Genomic DNA, 20,282 nt, shown 5'->3' on the forward strand with positions numbered 1-20,282 from the left:
TAGTAAAGATTGCTTCTAAAGTACCTGCAGTCTCGTTTTCCTTCTTTGGTCCCTCCAACTCCATCAAGTAGCAAGTTGGCGATATTCGCCTATCTTTCAGGTTGGAAACGTACCCCTCTGAGTCATGAATATGGTTAGACCACTAATCCGGTAGCCGTCTTCCTGCTGAATTTAGTCTGTTTTTTTAAGAGTGTTAGACACTGTGTGGCCCTCTTGCAGAATGCCCTGTGCACTTACAACCTCTGGTAGCCTTTTAATAAAAGGTTGCCTCCAATCCCATTTGGAATGGTAATATCTTGCATTTAATGCTGCAGTATTGTCACTGGATATGTTGCATGTAGGTACAGTGGCTATCTTTCTTTCAAGGGAAACAACACACCTTATCAGTGCGTGCTTGTCATGTAAATGGTTAAGTGAACAATAACTTTTCAATCAAACCCTTAATGAAGTTAGGACTGTCCCACTTAACATACCTATAATGGAACAGGGTAAGAAATAGCTGGTAAGAAATAGCTTTAACTGCTGTTCTTGTCCTTACAATTGCAAGGTATGTGAAATTTATAATAGAAAATTGGTATAAGCCTGAACCACAGGATGCCATCCTTATAAAAGGCCATCCAAGAGCTGACTCCAACACAGGCACCACAGGCTGGAGGAGATGTTGCATTGTCATGCTCTTGTGCATTGAGGTTAAATCTTATTGCCACTCTTTATTGTCGCATGCTACTTAGTTTGATTGCCTTTTGGTGCCAATAAGAGTGGAGGGGGTCCATAATGTAGTCTTCCCAGACACACTCCGCCTCCTCGTACACATGTTCCTCTTCCTTTGGGAAGTAGTCGTCTTCCTCCTTTGCAACGGGTCTTCTGTTTATAGGTACTTAAGGTATTGTGCAAAGGGCAGAGGAATGATTATAATCTTTCCATCACCAGAGATACATTTTTCACTCATTCGTGTTGCCTAATCAGGTCATTACTTCCTGCTATTGGCTCCTTTCACTGGCAAAGGTCCACATAAACTTCCAAGTATGAGTGAGTATGTGTAGGCGACACATTTAATATTCAGGATCCTTTTCTTCCATTGTTAATGGTTCAGTATCTAAATCAAAATGTGAGTATGTGTTCCGAGAGAGTTTTGGTGCAATGCCTTTTTTCTGAGGTGAGGGTGTGTCCAGTGGCCTGCACTGTTTGCACAACATGCTACCTTCTCTGCTTAATAGTTCGGCACCAAGTCTTGTTTCCGTGTCATGTGACAATCCCTCTTAGATTACTTTCAGTCTTGTATCCCTTTCTGTGTAACTACATCTTGCCCTTTGAGCATTACGCTTTGAGGTCTATCTTTTCAACAATGTGTTTCCGGCTCACTGCCTACTTCAAGTGCAGAGTTTTCAAACACTATGATGAAGTACAAGGTACACGTCATTCCATGCCCATCCAACCCTGCAACAACAAAGCTGAATCACAATGGCAGCACAAACTTACAGCAAACACACTCAATCTGCAGCACACTCATCCGCTGCAACAGCTGACCTATACTGCTCCATGCTCACAAAATGACTGACTGCTGAAGCACACAACTGTTTGCCCTTTTAATATGCACACAATTTACTGCAGGATTTTATTGTACATATTTACAGTTCGCTGATAAAAACATTACTGTGTCAGCTCTCAGTGGATTTTAGACACCACAAAAGCAAAAACACACCAGATGTGCAATGGTGGAGAGCACAATCCGCAGTGCTTGCAATACAGTCAAATCCAGCGTAGGGCAGCACTCATAACTCCCTCTAAGAGATTAGTAGCTATATTTGTCCCCCAAGATTCCAGGACAGGAACAAGCTATGCCCTGTCAGTAGGGTCCATCCTGTGCACGCCGTTCTTGTGGGATTCCCCACACTCTGTGTGGCAACTTAGATCATACACGATGACTCCTTGTCCCAGAAGGGAATGCTCTTCAATTTTTAGTGGTCATTTGAAGCAGCAGGTTGGGGATTTCATCCAGGGATTTGGAGTGTCACTTCTCCTGCATGAAACATCTATCTGCTACAGAGAGGTTCTCCTCTTTGTCTGCACCATTTGCATTGGGAAGCTAATGTTCTCACTTCTTCATTTTCATGTCTGCCTCAATGGCACAGCGGCGCCCCCGGGTGCCTCCATCCTGTTGAATGAAAGAAATGGAAAGCACATTTAGTAGTGCAGGGAATTAAGACAAGCCGAAGATATGCAGCGTTAAAAGAGGAGTGATAGTGAGTGTGCCCTCGACCTAAGTAGGAAGATGAGTGAGTGCGGGGTGGAATTCTACTACACGCAGACCTTGGGGACACACCTTCACTTACAACTAGCGTGCCAGTATTTCTACAATGAGGAGCAGGGCTGAGTAGCCCAACCTGGTGCCCAGTCCTCATTTATCAATATAGACTTCTTTAGGACGGACAGTTACAAGTGTGAGTATTTGAGTTGAGGATTCTATAGGCATCTATCTCCTACGACCCCACCTACATAACATTCTACTATGTACAGTACATTTCAAATGGGGATTGGAAACGGCCCCCTTTCTAACCTAGGCTATCTCACATTTAAAGCTACAAGTACTGAAAAGCATGGAAATGACTTTCCCCAAGTTAATATGTTCATGGATGGAAGGAAAAATATAATTAAACGTTGAACAGGACACATGTTCATGTAAGTAGGCATATCCTAGCTTCACATCTGAACATGGACTGGGAATTCGCAGTATTAATGTTTGGGACCTTTTACTGACATACCTGATCTGATGGGTCCCTACAAGGGCTGCTCTCCTGTCTGATGCTAACGCTGTCTCGAAGATGAGCCTGTCTGCAAATCACTCAGCTTCTCTTTGCCAAAGACGTCTCTAGAAAAACTCCTTCTGCTAAAGGAAATCATGCCAACACATCCCAGAGAGAAGCAGGAGCACAGGAAATCCAAATCGAGTGATCCAGGCAGGCCCACATGAAATCTGAGGGCAGCACCACAGAGAGCCCTCGATACTCGATCACTTCACTTAGAAATATTGAGATGCCATATGTGGACTAACCAAGCTGGAGCTGCACTAAGAAAAGTGACTCTTAGTGTATCAGTTACAAAAGTGCAAAGGAGACACTCTTAGTAAATTTACATCAGTTACAAAAATGAGATGTTGGAGAACAAGGATTTGTGTATACACTTTATTTCCACTCACTGGGAAGCTGAAGAATCAAGGAGAACATCTGCAATCTAGGAGGGCTTCTGGTACAAGCAGGAGTTGCCTTGTAGATTCAATGCGTGATAGAGTGTGAGAAGGCCCGAGTTAAGTACCAGTAACTCACTAAGCTTCAAATCATAAAAGCAGATCTAGAAACTGGAGCATGAGCTAATACAGACATTCATGCCATACCCTGCAAAAAATAGACAAGCACGCTGGTTCACACTGTGCAGACGAGAGCGCCCGAGCGGGTTTACACACCAGTGGAATACCATAGTAAACAAATGGATGGCTCCAGGAGAATGCCCATAGACTCCTACTGCAAGTCACATTGTGCCGGCATCCAATGGGGCAGGGGGGGTGACATGCAATAATGGTAGGAAATGTTGGTACAGCACACACAGGGAGTGAAATCATGATGGTACCCCATCTTACAGAGAAGATGAAATATGCGAGCAATGACCCTCCTGGGGAAAGAGTGAGAGAAGCTGCATGCAGCTAGGACCACAGAGCACACAGTTGGGAGGGGGAAGTGTGAACATGTATGCAGCAAGCAGAGCGCAGCCGCTGGTGGGTGGTTATGAAATGCATTCAACACAAGGATAACAGCAAACATGCATATTCGACCATAGACTTCAGCAGGAAGTTGGGCACGAGGAAACATTAGTGATGTTTCTGCTTAAACTGACAATCCTGAAATGTTATAAATTACTTCATGTTTCCCATTTCCTAGGATGTTGTGCTAGCACTTGAACTCTACCTACTCTGCCCACCAACAAAGTTCAGTGAAACCACATGTCAATATAAAATACTACTGTACAGCCCTAAGTTCACAATCTACAGTTATACCATGGGGCTGTCATGTACATCGGCAGGACAAGCACCCCACAATACACTGCTGTGGGTAACCTGCCAGAGGTCACAGTGCAGCAGTGCACCCATGCCACAATCTAACACTGCAAGGCACAGATTCCATATCCCACTCAAGTTATTCCTCCACACCCAAAATGAATCTGCAACAGGGCGCCCCCACCCCCATATCAAAATGCAGAAGAGCCACCACTCCACAGCACACCTTTAGCCAAGATGATACACTGCTGCCATTCAATACTTACAAAGAGAGACAGAAGGAAGGCAGGAGAACCCATGGGAACACTGTCCTGTTAGAGGACAAACAGAAACACTGATCAGAATCCATGGCATCCTTAGAAATTAGCAACGCTAACAGGTACAGGCAGATATACTGTACGAAGACACATGTAAACAGCAACATGCACAAACAATAACATGTGCACGTAGAGATACTGTACAGAGACACACATGCATAAAGAGAAACAAACAATATTTGCAGACACAGACACCACACACGTATGTGGACTAAGGCACAAAAGCAGATTCAAACACACACATTAGCAGGTAGAGATACTGTATCCACCTATCAGGGACAAAGTTCTGAAAATATTTGTGGAAAACTTACTTGCCTGTAAATGTTTTTTTGTAGGTTCGTATCTCTCACAGATGTACTTGCTTTGTTATCCTGCCACCTTTCAGAGGGACCCAGACCGATACAAGTACTCACCACAGTGAGACTTGTAATTCGTTTTCCCATCTTTGGATGTCTGTCCCAGAAGGGATGGAATTGTAAGACTATGCACAGCACAGCATTCTAAAACAATAAAAAGCTGCGGCACATGTGACGTCCAGCCGTGCCCAGCACCGGCCTCACAAGGGACCACCAGTCAATCCTTGTCTTGGATTGCCTGGAGATGTAACATTTAGGAGGATCAAGAAAGGGATGTATGGAGGAAAGGGGGCCATAGACTAGGAATACAAAAATGAACACAGCGAGCAATAGTACGTTACTTACTTGAAAATAAAGTTCATCATCATGACTGTCCTTTTTAGACTCAAAAACTCATTGGAATATTCCCTGATGGCAGAGTGGGAATCCCTGATAGATAGATATATAGTAGTTGTGGGGATGACAAACTCTGGATCAGTTGGGCGCTGGTAGGGTATGGTGGCCCAAGGGTGGCTTGTTGAGCGATTAGATCAATTATATGGTCCAGTCAGGTCATCGTCATTAATTTGTTTATTTTTGGTTAGTTAGCACCAAAGAAAACATCATTGTACAGTTGAGGCACACGGACAGCACAGCATTCTAAAACAATAAAAAGCTGCGGCACATGTGACGTCCAGCCGTGCCCAGCACCGGCCTCACAAGGGACCACCAGTCAATCCTTGTCTTGGATTGCCTGGAGATGTAACATTTAGGAGGATCAAGAAAGGGATGTATGGAGGAAAGGGGGCCATAGACTAGGAATACAAAAATGAACACAGCGAGCAATAGTACGTTACTTACTTGAAAATAAAGTTCATCATCATGACTGTCCTTTTTAGACTCAAAAACTCATTGGAATATTCCCTGATGGCAGAGTGGGAATCCCTGATAGATAGATATATAGGAGTTGTGGGGATGACAAACTCTGGATCAGTTGGGCGCTGGTAGGGTATGGTGGCCCAAGGGTCGCTTGTTGAGCGATTAGATCAATTATATGGTCCAGTCAGGTCATCGTCATTAATTTGTTTATTTTTGGTTAGTTAGCACCAAAGAAAACATCATTGTACAGTTGAGGCACACGGATTCCCGAGAACGCTCGCACGCAACAAACTCGCCGGACCCGGCCAACAATCAGCTAACCAGCACCCCTGGTTCCCTTATCTGGGAGGACCAGTTTACAGTAATTGAAGTCCACCCTTCAACTTAATTGGCCTTGAAAAAGACTTAGGTTGAAACGTGCGTCGCGTCGGCTGTGTAGCGAGTTACCATGTCAAAAACTTGTCATTTCATTTGTACATGTTGTGATGTTTTCTTTGGTGCTAACTAACCAAAAATAAACAAATTAATGACGATGACCTCCCCACAACTCTTACATTTTAATAGGAACCCCGGAGTTTGTTCCTCAACAAACCAGGATCCAGGCTGCTGGCCAGATTTGGCTACAAAGATAAGAGGAGGTGCACAGGAGAAAGGGAGTCCCGCCACGATCAACTCCACCCCTGCTATATGTTTTTTCTCTTTCCTTGTCTTTTATATTCAATGAGGGCAATGGAATAAACAAGTTTGCCTTCACTTCATGTTCGCTGCTTTCAATTTGGACGTTCCTTGGAGTACAGTTCAGTGGTACAAGGGTATCTTTCTCCGGAGTTTCATGCATACATTTCTAAAGTCAGGCGTGCTTGTTTGCGTTCCCCTGTCTTTGTTCTGCTGGCACAGTTGATTGACTCTAACCAGCATCTTTATGACATTCTCGGCACTAATATACTATTATATTCAATCTCTAAGGGGATACTGGGAAGGAGAAAGGTCACATGTGAACCTGTAATAGATATCAATGCAAATCCATGCCCTCATTGCGTAGTTTCCCACCTCATCCCTATGCAAACGCAAAGTTGTTTAAAACTATGCAGCCAGATTAATGGTCAATTAGCCCAGAAGAAATCACATCAAATCCACTGTGGCTGCCCACCAAAGAACGATTGCAATTCAAAACTCTCTGCTATGTTCACAAGGCATTACATGGCAAAAGCCTGGACTATCTTAAAAGCAAATAAACCATCTGCAGACCCACAAACAACCTTTGTTCTTCTACACTGATCCCGGTCTCTTGACAGACTTCTTATTCAATCCGTCCAGGAACTCCAGCCCTATTGGCACTAGGTTCTTCCTTTTTGAACAGTCTTCCTGCCAACACATTCTATTTCCAACCTTCTGAGCTTCTGAAAACACAAAACACATCTTTTCTCTTTTGTTTACTAGTGCACTCACTGCCTCCTCTCCACCTCTTGCTTAGCTCCTCTAAAACGGACCCCGTGGCATGTTTGATACTATAGAAAACACATAACTCAACAAATAAAGAAACATTTTTTACAGATAAGGAAGGGACTTCATTTTCTTCAGCACTGGATCGTAGACAAGATGCATGTTGTTATTTGAATGGAAAAGTTACCAGTAAATACCCGGAAAGCAAGTTCAGAGGTTCCCTTTACTATATATTTCCTCTTCAACTGTCCCATCTGTGTTTTAGTTCAGCATCACTGCACTAGCATTAGGGGTGGCAGAAGCCTGCCAGTGATATCCATTATGTTGGTTCCAATAAGAGAGTATTGACTTGTTATAGTCCCAATTATTTCTTTGTTATATCCTTATTCATTTTCTAAAGACATTGAGCCAATCTCATTCATCTATTGGTGAGGGAGATGTCTTCACCTGATTTACGTCACTACTATTGGGTTAACGCAGGGAGCACAATGGGATGCGTTATGGATTCAGATAGAGAGAGAACAAACAGGCATTGATATTCTTTTACTGATATGCTGTTATGTATTATCCAACAGCAAAGTCCTGAGTGCTGAAATGGTTGATACATTTGATGTGCCCACAGCTCACAGTCCACTACCTTGGCAGGAAGATTTATTTTTAACAGCTCCTTTCTTACAATAAAATAGCCCTCAGAGTGGCAAGCGTCTTTAAAATGTAAAACAGCCAAGGCTACATTAAATTGATCCTCAACAAAGTCGACACCAAATTCTCAATGACAGGCAAGATTTTAATTTTTTGTATTCACATTTGTATTGAACAAATTCAGAGATGACAATCAACGACAGTGCATAGCAATATAAAAAGAAAACCCCACCCCCCCTATATAGCTTGGTGAACAGAACAATTATTTACAACTGCAGAAACCTCCCCCAAATCTCTTTGTGTAGGTTGCATTTCTTATTCTTGTACATAATCAACTTTTCCAGCAAAGACATTCTTTGTAAATCCTACAACCATGCTGAGGCAGCAGGCAAATTCTCACCCTTGCATTCCCGCAATACAGTTTTCTTTGCTGACAAAAATGCCCTGTAGAACCAACACCGTTGCGGGAATGACAAATCTTACATTAGATTTTCCTCTCCCCCATGATGATAGTAGAATAATCATAATCAACATGTAGCCTTAAAACCTTATTCATTGTCTATGTTATTTCGTTCCAGAATACCCTTAAACTAATACATTCCCAAATATTGTGCTCAAAGGAACCCACCCTGTGTTTGGATCAGGGACAGGCAAGATTCTTGATAGAAGTTGCAAAATGGTGGCAAATGCCTATCCAATGCCTGCACACAAGCCAAAATTATTGGCTTTGCCAATGCGTGCATTTTACGGGACTTTGCACACTGCTTATAATTCAAGTGGCTGAAAGCAGACGAGCGTAAGGCATTTTAACTAGACCAGTAACACCTGTACAGCTCCAATTAAGCCATTCGTTCTCATAAGACGGCTTTAAAATAGCATGTTCAGGCACTGAGTGCAAAGATCGATGTCCCGGCTTGATAGGTTAGCTCAGAGAGATCCCAGTAGGATGTGTTTTGGGCAGCGAGGGGCCGAAAGTGTGTGGGAACGACCATAGGGAGTCAATGGGTGGGCAAATAACCAAACAACACCTACAAGCTTTGTGTTTCTCCTCATAAGCCATCTCCCCTTAGCTGTACTCTATTGTAATAGTTTTGGTTTATAGGTGGTGCTAAAGCACCACCTAATAGCTATAACTAAAAAGTATTGTGTTCTCAGAGGTAGGGGGAACAAAACAAATATTGGCTTCATAAACTTTAGGGATACAAAGTACAAGTTGTGCTTTAAAATAATCGTGTGGTGCAAAGTTAAAAATCCCACCAATTGACTGTCTCACACAACAAGACTGTGTGGTCACATTCTATAGGACAGGTGCGAATCGCATTACAAAACAATCATACTCATTGACATGCAAGATTTTCTCACCAACTGCTTTTGAACAGTATTGATGTCTCTTTTCCCATAAAATGTCGTGATAGCGGATCTGTTGACATATATTGTCAAATCCCATTCTGGCATATAGCAAGTGTACATATCTAAAAAAGCTTGAACGATTTAGGGGTATGAGGCAACAGCACACGGTTATCTGTGTAGGACAAGACTGGTATTTGCTTTCAAATTAACACAAGGGTTATCCACATTGACATTACAATGAGATTGGAAACACATGAAATAAAAACAAGGTTAAATAAACCTTGGCAGGCGCTGCAAGTGATGGGAAATGGCTAGGTTGCCCGACCCTTAGTACACAAACAAATCAATGCTGAATTAGGCTGATGCAGGGCTATTAAAACATTCAGGATACTTAAAAGTCTAAGAAAATGACAGAAGGGTTGTACGTTGATCTCCCTGTGCCTTATTACAAAAGTTTAGGAGTGGTTCATATGTCAAAAAAAGGAATGAGGCTGCTAACATAAAAGGTTATGACCCACACCCCTGTGTCATTTCATATACTAAAGCACAAAAAGACCTTTTCGTTTAAGCGTCCCCAACCAAACATTGTTTCCCGTCTTTCCTTAATTGATCTACATTCTGTATATTATTTGATTGAGAGTGGAAATTGTAGAACTACAAGAATTAATTAAACATGATACTGATGACTTCATAAATAGTTTTCATGTCTGTATGAGAAAAAACTAGCCAACATCATGGCCATGTGTTTCGCCAATTAGGTTTTTCCAAGGCTGATACAATAAAACGTATTACTGATTTTCAAAAGTTCCTTGAACAATCACCTTCAATATTAGCAAATTGTCGCAATAGATTCATGTGAACTGTATATGTTTGGGAATTGTCTCACCATCAGATTGCAAATGAGTATCCCAAATACTATTATCCATATGTATGTCATGAAAGGTAAGTGTTGCAACTTCGGCTTCTTTTATTCTCTATTTCCCAGAGGCACATTTTAAAAAAGAATCCAGGGCCCCAAATGCCATTGCCCGTTTGAAAAGGTTTTTCACCACTGGTGATATAAGGGTTCTGCTTTCAACATGCTTTTTTTTTAACAATTACCATTATTAACATTTAGCTCCAAAAGTCAAGTGTGAAAAACAGAGAAAGCAGGGCATCAATCTTAAAAATGCACCCAGCAGATAAACACTAGCTATGAATGTAGAACTAACAAGCGCTTAAGAATATCTTCTAAGCAGGAGAGAACAGTTTGGTAGATCAAACACCAGGGCATAGCACCTGTGTCACTTGTCCAGCATGTAGACTGCTGCCATTCCAGCCTACAAACTGCCAACTGTGCTTGCCCGCACCTTGCTTCGGCTATGCCATGGTGGTATTATAAAGACATCCTTTTCCAGACAGAATTCATGTTACAGGCCCCTCATAGTGGTCCCTCAGGATATAGGCAGGGCTCCTAGGCAAATATTTCAAATTGAAAAAGTAAATGCTTCTTATCTGATGTGGGCTTAGATACTGTTGGTTTCCCCTTAGGGATGGAGGAACCTTGCAGAGCCAATTGTGTCCCCCTTGATGGAGTTTGTACCCCCCACACCCCTTTGTCCCCCGTGATGGCTTGTTGTACCACCGACCAGCCCCCTTTGTCCCCCGTGATGGCGTGTTGTACCCCCCAGACCCCTTTGTCCCCTGTGATGGCGTGTTATACCTCCCACCCCCCTTTGTCTCCCGTGATGGTGTGTTGTACCCCCCACCCCACTTTGTCCCCTGTGAAGGCTTGTTGTACCCCGCACTCCCCTCTGTCCCTCGTGATGGTTCGTTGTGACCCCCACCTCTCCCCCATCTGTTCCCCCGTGATTGTCTGGTGTGACCCCCTCTTGCTGCCCGTGTTGTTCCATGTGCCCCCATCCCCCCTCTGGCTGCCTGTTTCAACCCTCTTCTTCTACCCACCCCTATATCTAAACTTTGCAGGAGTTAGTTGTGATACTTTTTGATTCCATCACCGACCTATGAACAATGCTTGGATTTGACTTTTATAGATTCTTTGGCTCACGGTGCTTCCCCCTACTAGACTTCTATTCTCATGCTGGACTTCCCCTGCATCTCGAACTACAGGGTGGCCCTGAATCATGCCATGCCCATCGTCATCTTGAATCCTTGCTTGCATTGCTGTTCTCTTGTAATATCATGTGTTGCTATGTGTTATTATCGACTTCTGCAACTGTTCTCGCCCTCTTCTCTTCTCTAACCCTTCTCCTTCCCTCCTCGCCTTACTTCTCTCTATGCACTTTTTCAAAATTGTCCTTGGACCTAGTATGATAGCAACCTTGTTTGTCTCCTCCCCCTACTTGTTCTTTCCTGCCCCCTAAGCATCCCCCCTCCAGCACTATCTGAAATGTCATCAGGCATAGTACATTAGTCGCTTGTTTTGTTCCTCTCCCTCTTTTCTGCTCCCCTTCTCCCCTACCTCTTGTCAATCTCCGGCTCTACCAGAAATGTCGTCAGGCCTAGTACGGTAGTCGCCTGTCTGTTCCCATTCAACCCCTCCCTCCCTGATTTTCGTCTTAGCTCTTGCACTATCTGAAATGTTGCCAGGCCGAGTACGATAGTTAATTTCACATTCTTATTGTTCATGGCCTGTAAGATTGTCATTGTATTTTCCCTTGTTCCCTCTCTTGCCTTGAAGCACTTTGAAACACATTGTGTATGGGCGCTATATAAATAAACTATCATACTCCACCCAGAGCCACAATCAGAATGGCCCACAGGTAATGAAAGATGTCAAGCAGACTGCATAGCGGGAAAAGTTCTTGAGCCCTTTAGTCTGGCCGCGCACTTTAAGGATCCTATACAGCCCCCAATCCCGGAGTTGTCGGGTCCTCCTCCATGCAGGATTATGTAACAAATGAAGGGATTCATTTGCTTTTCCCAAAGGGGGAGCCCCTTCCTGTGAGACTAGAGAGGCGAGTCTGCTACGCAACAGGGTGGCGGTAAGTGTGACCTCACAGGGAGAGAGTCCCCTCTTGGGGATCAGCACTCCTTTTCCAATTAGGAACTCCCTTTTTAGTACCCTCACATACCCAATCCAGTTCTAGCAAATGGCAGCCACCATGATTCCTCGTGTATGTATTACTGTAATGTAATCACTAAAGAAAGAGATCACTTGGTACTGGGAAGTGTAAGATGACAGGAGTAATGAAGAATGGGTATCGACCCAAAAGATCATATCTAGCGGGCCGTAGGTACTGTTTTGCTGCATTTGGCATAGGTATAAAAAACTAAATCCGAAAATACTGACCTAGGTGAGGAGGGGTTGCGGGTGTGTCCCCCGCACTCCTACTTCAGTATTTTCAGGTTCAGGGGCTGCAGGGGTGTCCCCCGCATACAAGAAACAATGTGAGGGACAAAAAAACGAAAAAAGAAAAGCTTGAATTGCAAAATGTGGCAGAGTGGGCCTCTGTATTTTGCAATTCAATCTTTTTGTGTACGTTCTTTTAACGTACATCCTGAAGAATGTCTGTATATCAAATACTATGACGAAGAAACCACATGGAGTAGCAAAGAACACAAGTCCAATACAAAGAAAGGACTATGTTGACAGACTGGGCAAGCCTCAGGGTTGCGCGCTAACAATGAGACGAGTCAGAGGGCCAGAGAGAGATACCCAGAAGTTTCAAATCGGCTGGCTGAGGCGAGTTAGTGACTGAGAATGCTGGTTTGCATGGCGGCAAACCAGGCGAGACAGGTGGTGCCTTAAGTGCTCTACGCTGCGAGTAGCCGACATCAGGAGTGTCCACAGGCTGCTAGTCCCAGGAGGGACTTTGCTCTAGGGCTGACAGAGAGCACCAACTTGGACATGCCAAGGGAAAAGCATTCCACCAGCTGATCCCGAGACGTCTGCCAAACTGAGACACTGGAGGGAACCTGATGCGAGAGGTTGTAGCTAAGAGGGAAAGGAACAGAGGAAGACTTTGGAGCCGATGCCACGTTGGGATGCCAAAGAAGGTGTCCGGAGAAAACGGAAGAAAGCAGAGAAGCCATCCTGGTAAGAAGCGTGTGCAGAACAAGAAAGAACACTGAACCAGTAACGCAGACCCAGTACATGCGAGGATAAAGTGGAGACCATAAGGAGGGACAGTGATAGCTACGAAGGTTACAAAGCTGAACATAAAGAGTGGCGTAATAATATTCGTCCCAGTGTGTGGCAAACTGATAAGAAGAGTGAGACTAATAAGGGGAGTCAGAGATCAGAACTGAAGACCAATCAGGATTCCTTGATGGAAAATAGAGCATATAATACTCTGCTAAAATACCTTGGAGAGAATTTCTGCGCTGCTTCTATAGAACTTATTTCTTACAGTTTTGTTTAAATGTGTATCTGACAAAAGAGATTTTAATATTTAAGAGGCAGTGGGCCAGGGTTTATAGTGATATTTGGAATATTGGAATACCAAAATGTTGAAAGTCATAATTTCAAAAAAAATAATATCGAAAAAAAAATATCGAATTTCTTTTTCACTACGTTTTTTATTCAAAAAGGGGGGGATCCCCCCTCCCAACCTCCCCCCTTTTTTTTTACCTTTTTTTTTTTTACTGGCGAAACCCCCCCAAAAATATATAAATAAAAAAATAAAGAATTTGATATTTTTTTTCGACATTATTTTTTCGACATTATTGTCTTTCGGCATTTTTTTTCGAAATTATGACTGACCACCGTGGGCCAGAGCTGATCTGACTTGTAGGTACTGCAATATTAAAGGCTCCAATTGAAGGCTCCAATGAAACTTTGGGTCATATTTTGTTGACTTATAAGTGCCTGACTGCTAAGTATACGCATCACTATGGGAACATTTTTGAAAAGTGTAAAACTAACAGTCTAGACTAGAAGATTGGTGGATGTTTTTTACATGGCCGAAAACTTGAAAATGGTAATAGCACTGATCCAGTTTCTCAAAGATATCTTAGGTGAGCTTATATTGTACCCAGAGCCTGTGAGAAATGGTTTACTTATAATATAGTTTTTCCTTTTTTTCCTACTGTGTAAGCAACAAACACTTTTTTTTATGGTTTAATTAACGAATGTGGTGTGAATTTATGAATGCTCTTAACTTATGTCATTTTTTACTTTGATTTTAAGATTGTGTAATTGGGATTGTTTTATTATCCTTTTGTACAGGTGAGAGGTTTATTAAAAAAGAAAACACCTTAATAAAAATAAAAGAACTAATCATACTTGTCCCAAGAGTTAGAATTAGAACGGGGCAAATCATACTCGTCTCAGTAATTGGCAAACTTACAAGAAGAGTGAGAGTCCTGTAGATAAAAAGAATAAGAGTCATATGAGGACTCCACCTGACTGGGTCTGTGAAAAGAGGAATAAAGAACGGAGGGAGAGCCCTGACAAGTGTATTTGCCCTATAGAAGGAAGAAGTATTGTGAATTACCAGCGGTCTACAAAGAACTGTAAAGAAAGTGCAGAAAGAACTCTGAGAAACCAAAGGAACTCATATTCAAGGGCCTGGAAGAGCCCCATGAAGGAACTGGAAGAATTACTGTAAGAAGTGGAAAAGGGCTATCTAAAGATCCCCTTTTGAGGAGAACTGTGAGAACTATGCTGATCAAGCAATCCAGGAGAAGGGGGTCATTCTCCTGGACCTTTTCTGTTGTTTAGTATTAGTGGTAGGGTGAGGACAGGTTAGCTTTTGGGACAGAGGACAGACTCTTGATTTCGGACTTCACTACTGTCGACGAGCACCCTAGTTTAGTTGTGTTAGGTAAAGGAAAGTTATGTGTTTTCTTTATTATTTTATAATAAACATAGTTGAAACATGGCACCAATTGGTCAGTCTCCTCCTTCTGACCTACCACAGTGGACTGAGAAATCATCAGGCACAGCCTACCCAACTTGTGAAACTGAGCTACAAGCAACGCACCTGTTATGGACTACATTTCCCTTCATCCTAGTTCTGCACCACACTTGTGAACCGCTTATCAGTCAGTCTATCAGTCAGTCAAATAGTGCATTATACAGCATATTTTACCATCAGCATACAACTTCATTACATAGTTCACGAAGGGGACTAAAACAACCTTCAGGATGATGCACATAAAATGTCATTAAAAAACTCTGGGCATTAAAAATACAATCAAAGGTTGGATACAATCTTCCTACGTAGCCAAGCGCGATATATATATTTAACAACAAAATAAATATCATTAGTTGATGCTGTTGACCGACATAGGGCTTCTCGGTTGCTTCTCAAACAATGGAATTAAGTACATTTTCCTTAAAGCACAATAGCATTCACAAATTAGCAGGAAATGCATTACTGATTCGGAAGCCAGCCCACAGGCAGAGCAAACCCATGAGGAACCCCCTCCAACCACTAGTGAATGCTGCCATCTGTAGAGTGGCCATTCTAAATTTAATGAACAGGGTGCGTGCATAGGCAGGTGAAATAAGATCCAAATAGAGTTCTCCCTCCAAAATAGACTTCGAAAGCAGATAATCCTGCCCAAACCTCAATTTTAGGCAAAAACAAACAAGATGTTCCTGGGTGTTATACCTGGCAAACCGCTTCATGTAGATTTTTGAACAAGTTGGCATGAAAAAATGGTTATTCGAAAAAACTTCCAAACCTGCCACTGCTAGTTGTCACTTTACATGGCACAACCAAGGAAGAGAACGACCACCCGGATAGTTGAACAGGTTGGTAAGAGATTCCAGATATTTGCTAAGATCCGGGAAGCTCCGTAACCTGACCCAGTAAAAAAAACAGTTTTCACATTAGTTGGCAAACTACAGGGACCAAGCTACATTTCATCATTAGTGGAGCACTCAGGGAACTATACGGTAGTCTAAGGCGCTTCTTTAAAAAGGTTTGTTCAGCCACCCCCAGACTAGAGCAATTGGAACATCCCCATATCTCGGCTCTATAACGGACAACTGAGGTGACACAAATGGTATAAATGGCAAGAGCAGATAAAAAGGTCTGCTCACCATGGGAAGCAAAAAACCTCCTCCGGCCACCAATATTATTTTCTAAAATGGACAGAGATTTTGCCATTTGACCTGCCCAGGTACCATTATCGGAAAATCTTACACCAAGGTAATCGTAATGGGTAACCTGTTCCAGAGCTGTCCCTTCTACTTCCAGCCCCAATGTTGTTAGGCCAGACTTATTTGATTGGAACCCCATGACCTTGGTCTTACTCCTGTTAAGAGTAAGGCCCAACTGGGAGCACTTAAAAACAAAAACGCTGGCTGCTCTTGGTTTCTAAAATTGCTGCCGGAGCATGAAGACGCTCTTTAGAGAGCTCTGTGCCGGGCCTAAAGCAGCAGGAGTATAAGGGGATGCAGTTCAACCCAGGAGCTGCTTCTGAGGACTAGAATATGTTCCCCCCTCCTCCCTTCCTTGAAGAACAGCACCCTGTGAAGCCGCAAGTGCTGGTGGAAAAAGGATTGCAGCACAAGCAAGGAAGGAAGGGCATGACGGCAAGGCATACAATGTCTACCAGAGATTAAGGTAGACAGCTTTGACATTTTAGGCCTGCGAGGTTTGAGGTGGAACACGGACATCAAGTGAGGAGAGGCCACCCCCCTCAGATAACGCTGCTCCTGGAGGCAGAACTAGTAAATTGGTGGGTAAATGGATGAAGCTTTGGAATTAGACTTTTGAAACCGGGGCTCCTCCGTGGATGGGAAGAAGTCAGCGAGCAGGCCCGGCTAACTTAGAGACATATTGGAGTTGGTGGAAGATTGGTCAGCAGCAGTCATTATATTAAAGTGCAGGTGCAGGAGCAGAGAGGCCCAGTGATTTTACAAGGTAAAGGCGGGGCATGCCTTCTTGGGTGGAAAAGTAAGATTCTCTTACTAATCACGACACCCTCAATTTTGAAGGAGGAGGGGATCTGGGACTTGCTGTAAGTCTTTCGATGCCAGGAGCAAAAGGGAAGGTGATCCCTGCGAAACAGGGTGTGGTCAGTGGCGCAAACAAGAGCCAATTGGATAAGTGCTGGTGACAGCAATCGGAATTGAACGTTAAAGGAGTGAGAGGAAGTCTTTGCAGAAGGGAAAAGGAATCTGAATAAGGTGGAGATATGGCACTAAGCAAGGATTATCTAACGGCCTGTCTTAGAGGAATGGAGGAAAGAATGACTGTGGCCATGCAAGATCAGTTCGCAAGTCTTAAGGAGGATTTAAAGAACTCCCTGAAGGAGATCAGAGACCATGTTGCCGCTATGGGGGAAAGCGTGGATACCGTGGAACAGGGGTTAACAGAAGTCTCAACAGAAGTCATGCAAAATTCTGAGCTGTTGGAACAGATCTCAAGGGCTACACACAACTTGGAATTACAAACTGAGGATTTAGAGAATCGTTCCCAAAGATCGAACATAAGGATAAAGGGAATGGCTGAAACAACAAAGGATGCAGACCTTAAAGCGGTAATATAGCAATGCTTTGTGAACTTGTTTACAGATAAGGAGTTGGAGGATATCCGAATAGACTGTATCCATCAGGTAGATCCAAGAAGGGATGGGCAAGGGGATAGACCCTGGAATGTCCTGGATGCGCTTGCTTCTTATGAAGTCAAAGAAGGAATACTTAAGGCGGCCCGTGGACAGGTTTACATTACAGTTAATGGGTCGAAGGTTCTGCTTTTCCAGGATTTGGCTGTGATGACACTACAGAATAGGAGAGCAATGGGGCCGGTGACCAGGGCTTTAGCGGACAAACAGATTCCCTACAAGTGGACCTTTCCATTTGGCTTGATGTTAAACTGGGATGGTAAACAACAAAGGGTTAGCACATGTTTGGAAGGACTTTCCATCCTTGGTTTGGAAGAAGACAACGAGGGGACAGGAATGGACCAGCGGTGCTCTCCCGGATAAAGAAGGAGACTGGGAATGGTCTGGCTCGTCAAAAAGGAGAAGCAGAAAGATGAAAGGTCCTCCTAACAAGGGACGCGATGATGGAAATCACAGAGGGAGGACCACGTAGAAGTGCTGAAGGTACGTTGCGGTTTCATCATGAAAGAAGGTCAGAACGCAGATGAAGGACTTGGGGCCGGGGGGGCAAAGAAACTGGGATGATAGGGGAAACAGGACTGGGTCTATGAAGTAATAGGCTGGGTCAGGCTCTCTAGTTTGGATTACTATTGGAATTGTTGTGAGGTTAGTTCTCTCGCAGTTAATTTCGGGTTTAACATGGGCCGGTTCCCAAGAAGTATTGGGGTGAGTCATAGGACGCCTGGTCCAGGCCCGGAGTGGGGACAAGGGGGGGGGGGGGGATTTGAGTCGGGGGAGGGGGTAAGATCACAGTCTAGTTGTAGGGGAAGTGGTTTGAGCGCTCAAACAAGTAGTCAATATGAACGACAATTTATACAAACCAATGGCAGCAATAATAATACTGTCACATAATGTACAATACCCCGACAAAGAGGAAAAGGCTAGAAATACAGATAAGGAGGGGACTGATCGATATAGTTTTGCATCAGGAAAGCCACATCCAGAGAATAGACAAACATAGATTTAGAATGCGTCAATTCTCGCAGATCTTTCAGGCTAATGCAAACGGGAAGACGGTTGGTGTTTTGATTGGTTTTAAAGGTACGTTAGAAGCTAAGGTATGTGCTACAATAACGGACTCCAACGGGAGATATCTTTTTTTTAATAAAACTAAACATTGGAGACGGGGTCATGACTTTAGGGACATTATATACTCCAAACAGTGGACAGGAAGAGTTTATACACTCAGTATTAGACAAGCTACAAAGGTTTGTTGAGGGGGAAATATTATTGACGGGGGATTTTAACCTAGCTTGGGACCCTAGAATAGATAGAAGTGCATATGGGGGGAAGGAGAGAGTCCTTCAGACATGTTGAAAGAACGTTTTTTTAATATGGCGCTAAAAAATTTCTGGAAGGTTAAAAAAGGGAACTCAAGTGGGTATACATGTTTTTAGCAGGTGCATCACTGATTTTCGAGAATTGATTATGTGTGGGGTACTCCGGGAATGATAGGTGCATTGGATTATATAGAACTAGACCCAATTTCTCTGCCAGATCATGCCCCCATGAGAGTTACCTTAAGGGGTTGGAAACGGGGTAGCCGATTATGGTCATGGTCACTCCCTACAGAGGTGGTACAAGATGTGATTTCTCAAGAAACATTATGAGAGAAAATTATTTAATACTTTCGTACTAACATATTCAGAAGAGGTGTCTGAATAATGTGTGGGATGCGTTTAAAGCAGTAATTAGGGACAAAATTATCCAATTTAGGGCAATACAGCTTAAACAAAGGGACGTCTTGGAAAAAGAATGGGAAGAAGCTTTAATCAAGGCTCAAAGGGAATTAGCTGAGAAAAAAAGTAAAGAAGGGTACAAAGAATTAAAAGAGATTAGGAGACAATTAGGTACTATGTTAAAGCTAACAAAGCTGTCAAATTATTGGCAAGGCAATTGAAACAACAAAACCACAATGGTCATATTAACGGGATAAAACAGCGTGACAGGCCTATAACTACAGCAACAGAGGAGAATGTGCAATCCTTTGTGTCATATTATACACATTTATATTCCTCTGGCTGTCCAGAGCCAGAGGCAATTAAGGGGTATCTGAAGGAATTACAGATACCACAAGTAACGGAGGGCGATAGGGAGATGTTGGAAGGGGGTATAAGAGAGGAAGCGGTGCGAAAAGTGATAAAGGGCCTCCCCATAAATAAGGTGGATTTACAGCAGTCTTTTATAAGATATTAAAAAAAGAATTAAGGAGACCGCTAGGGGGCGCGGTGTGCAACCTTCACCCCTGGCAGGGAAAGAAAGTGTGAGACCTGACCAGAGTGTTAGGGAGAATTCTCTCTTTAGGCTGAATTTCCTAACCTAGTGAGTCCCCGAGCAGCTTTTCTGGATTTCTGGAGTTTGTTTTTTTTCTGCTGCCAAGAGTGAGACTCTTTTTCTCCCATTCTTGGACATGATTTATGGTGTTCCTTTGACTGTTAATGTGTTTTATGGGCTATGGGGTCCTTTACTCCATAGGGTCGCATGTGTTTTTACTATGTGTGTTACACAGCACCCTCTGTGCAGTAACACAGGGGTGTCATAGTGACACCCAACCATAGACTCCATAGCCTGGGACGGACTACTGTCTCCCAGGGCATGTAAAGTCACCATTGGCTTTACGAGTCCCAAATTATTAACAGAAACCAGTACAAACCATCATATTGTGGACATACTGGGCGGGGCAATTCGATTGCCCCGGGGTCTGTT

At 43.3% G+C, this 20,282-nt stretch overlaps 1 protein-coding gene across 5 annotated transcripts in view; it reads right to left on the minus strand.

Moving 5' to 3' along the window:
- Positions 1 to 1,573: 1,573 nt before the first annotated feature.
- BRD8 (bromodomain containing 8) overlaps positions 1,574 to 20,282 on the minus strand; it is a 1,405,947-nt gene continuing 1,387,238 nt past the window's right edge. For 3 of the 5 annotated variants that reach the window (XM_069651557.1, XM_069651554.1, XM_069651556.1), the window contains 2 exons: positions 4,315 to 4,359; positions 1,574 to 2,155 (listed from right to left, as the gene is read on the minus strand). In XM_069651557.1, the coding sequence (XP_069507658.1) occupies positions 2,096 to 2,155; positions 4,315 to 4,359 (105 nt within the window). In that variant the 3' untranslated portion in view covers positions 1,574 to 2,095. The remainder of the gene's footprint in view (positions 2,156 to 4,314; positions 4,360 to 20,282) is intronic. The other 2 variants (XM_069651555.1, XM_069651558.1) reach the window with 2 other exon arrangements.

This window comes from Ambystoma mexicanum, chromosome 3p (assembly GCF_040938575.1).
Source record: "Ambystoma mexicanum isolate Mex_15411 chromosome 3p, UKY_AmexF1_1, whole genome shotgun sequence".
NCBI classification, from domain to species: Eukaryota; Metazoa; Chordata; class Amphibia; order Caudata; family Ambystomatidae; genus Ambystoma; species Ambystoma mexicanum.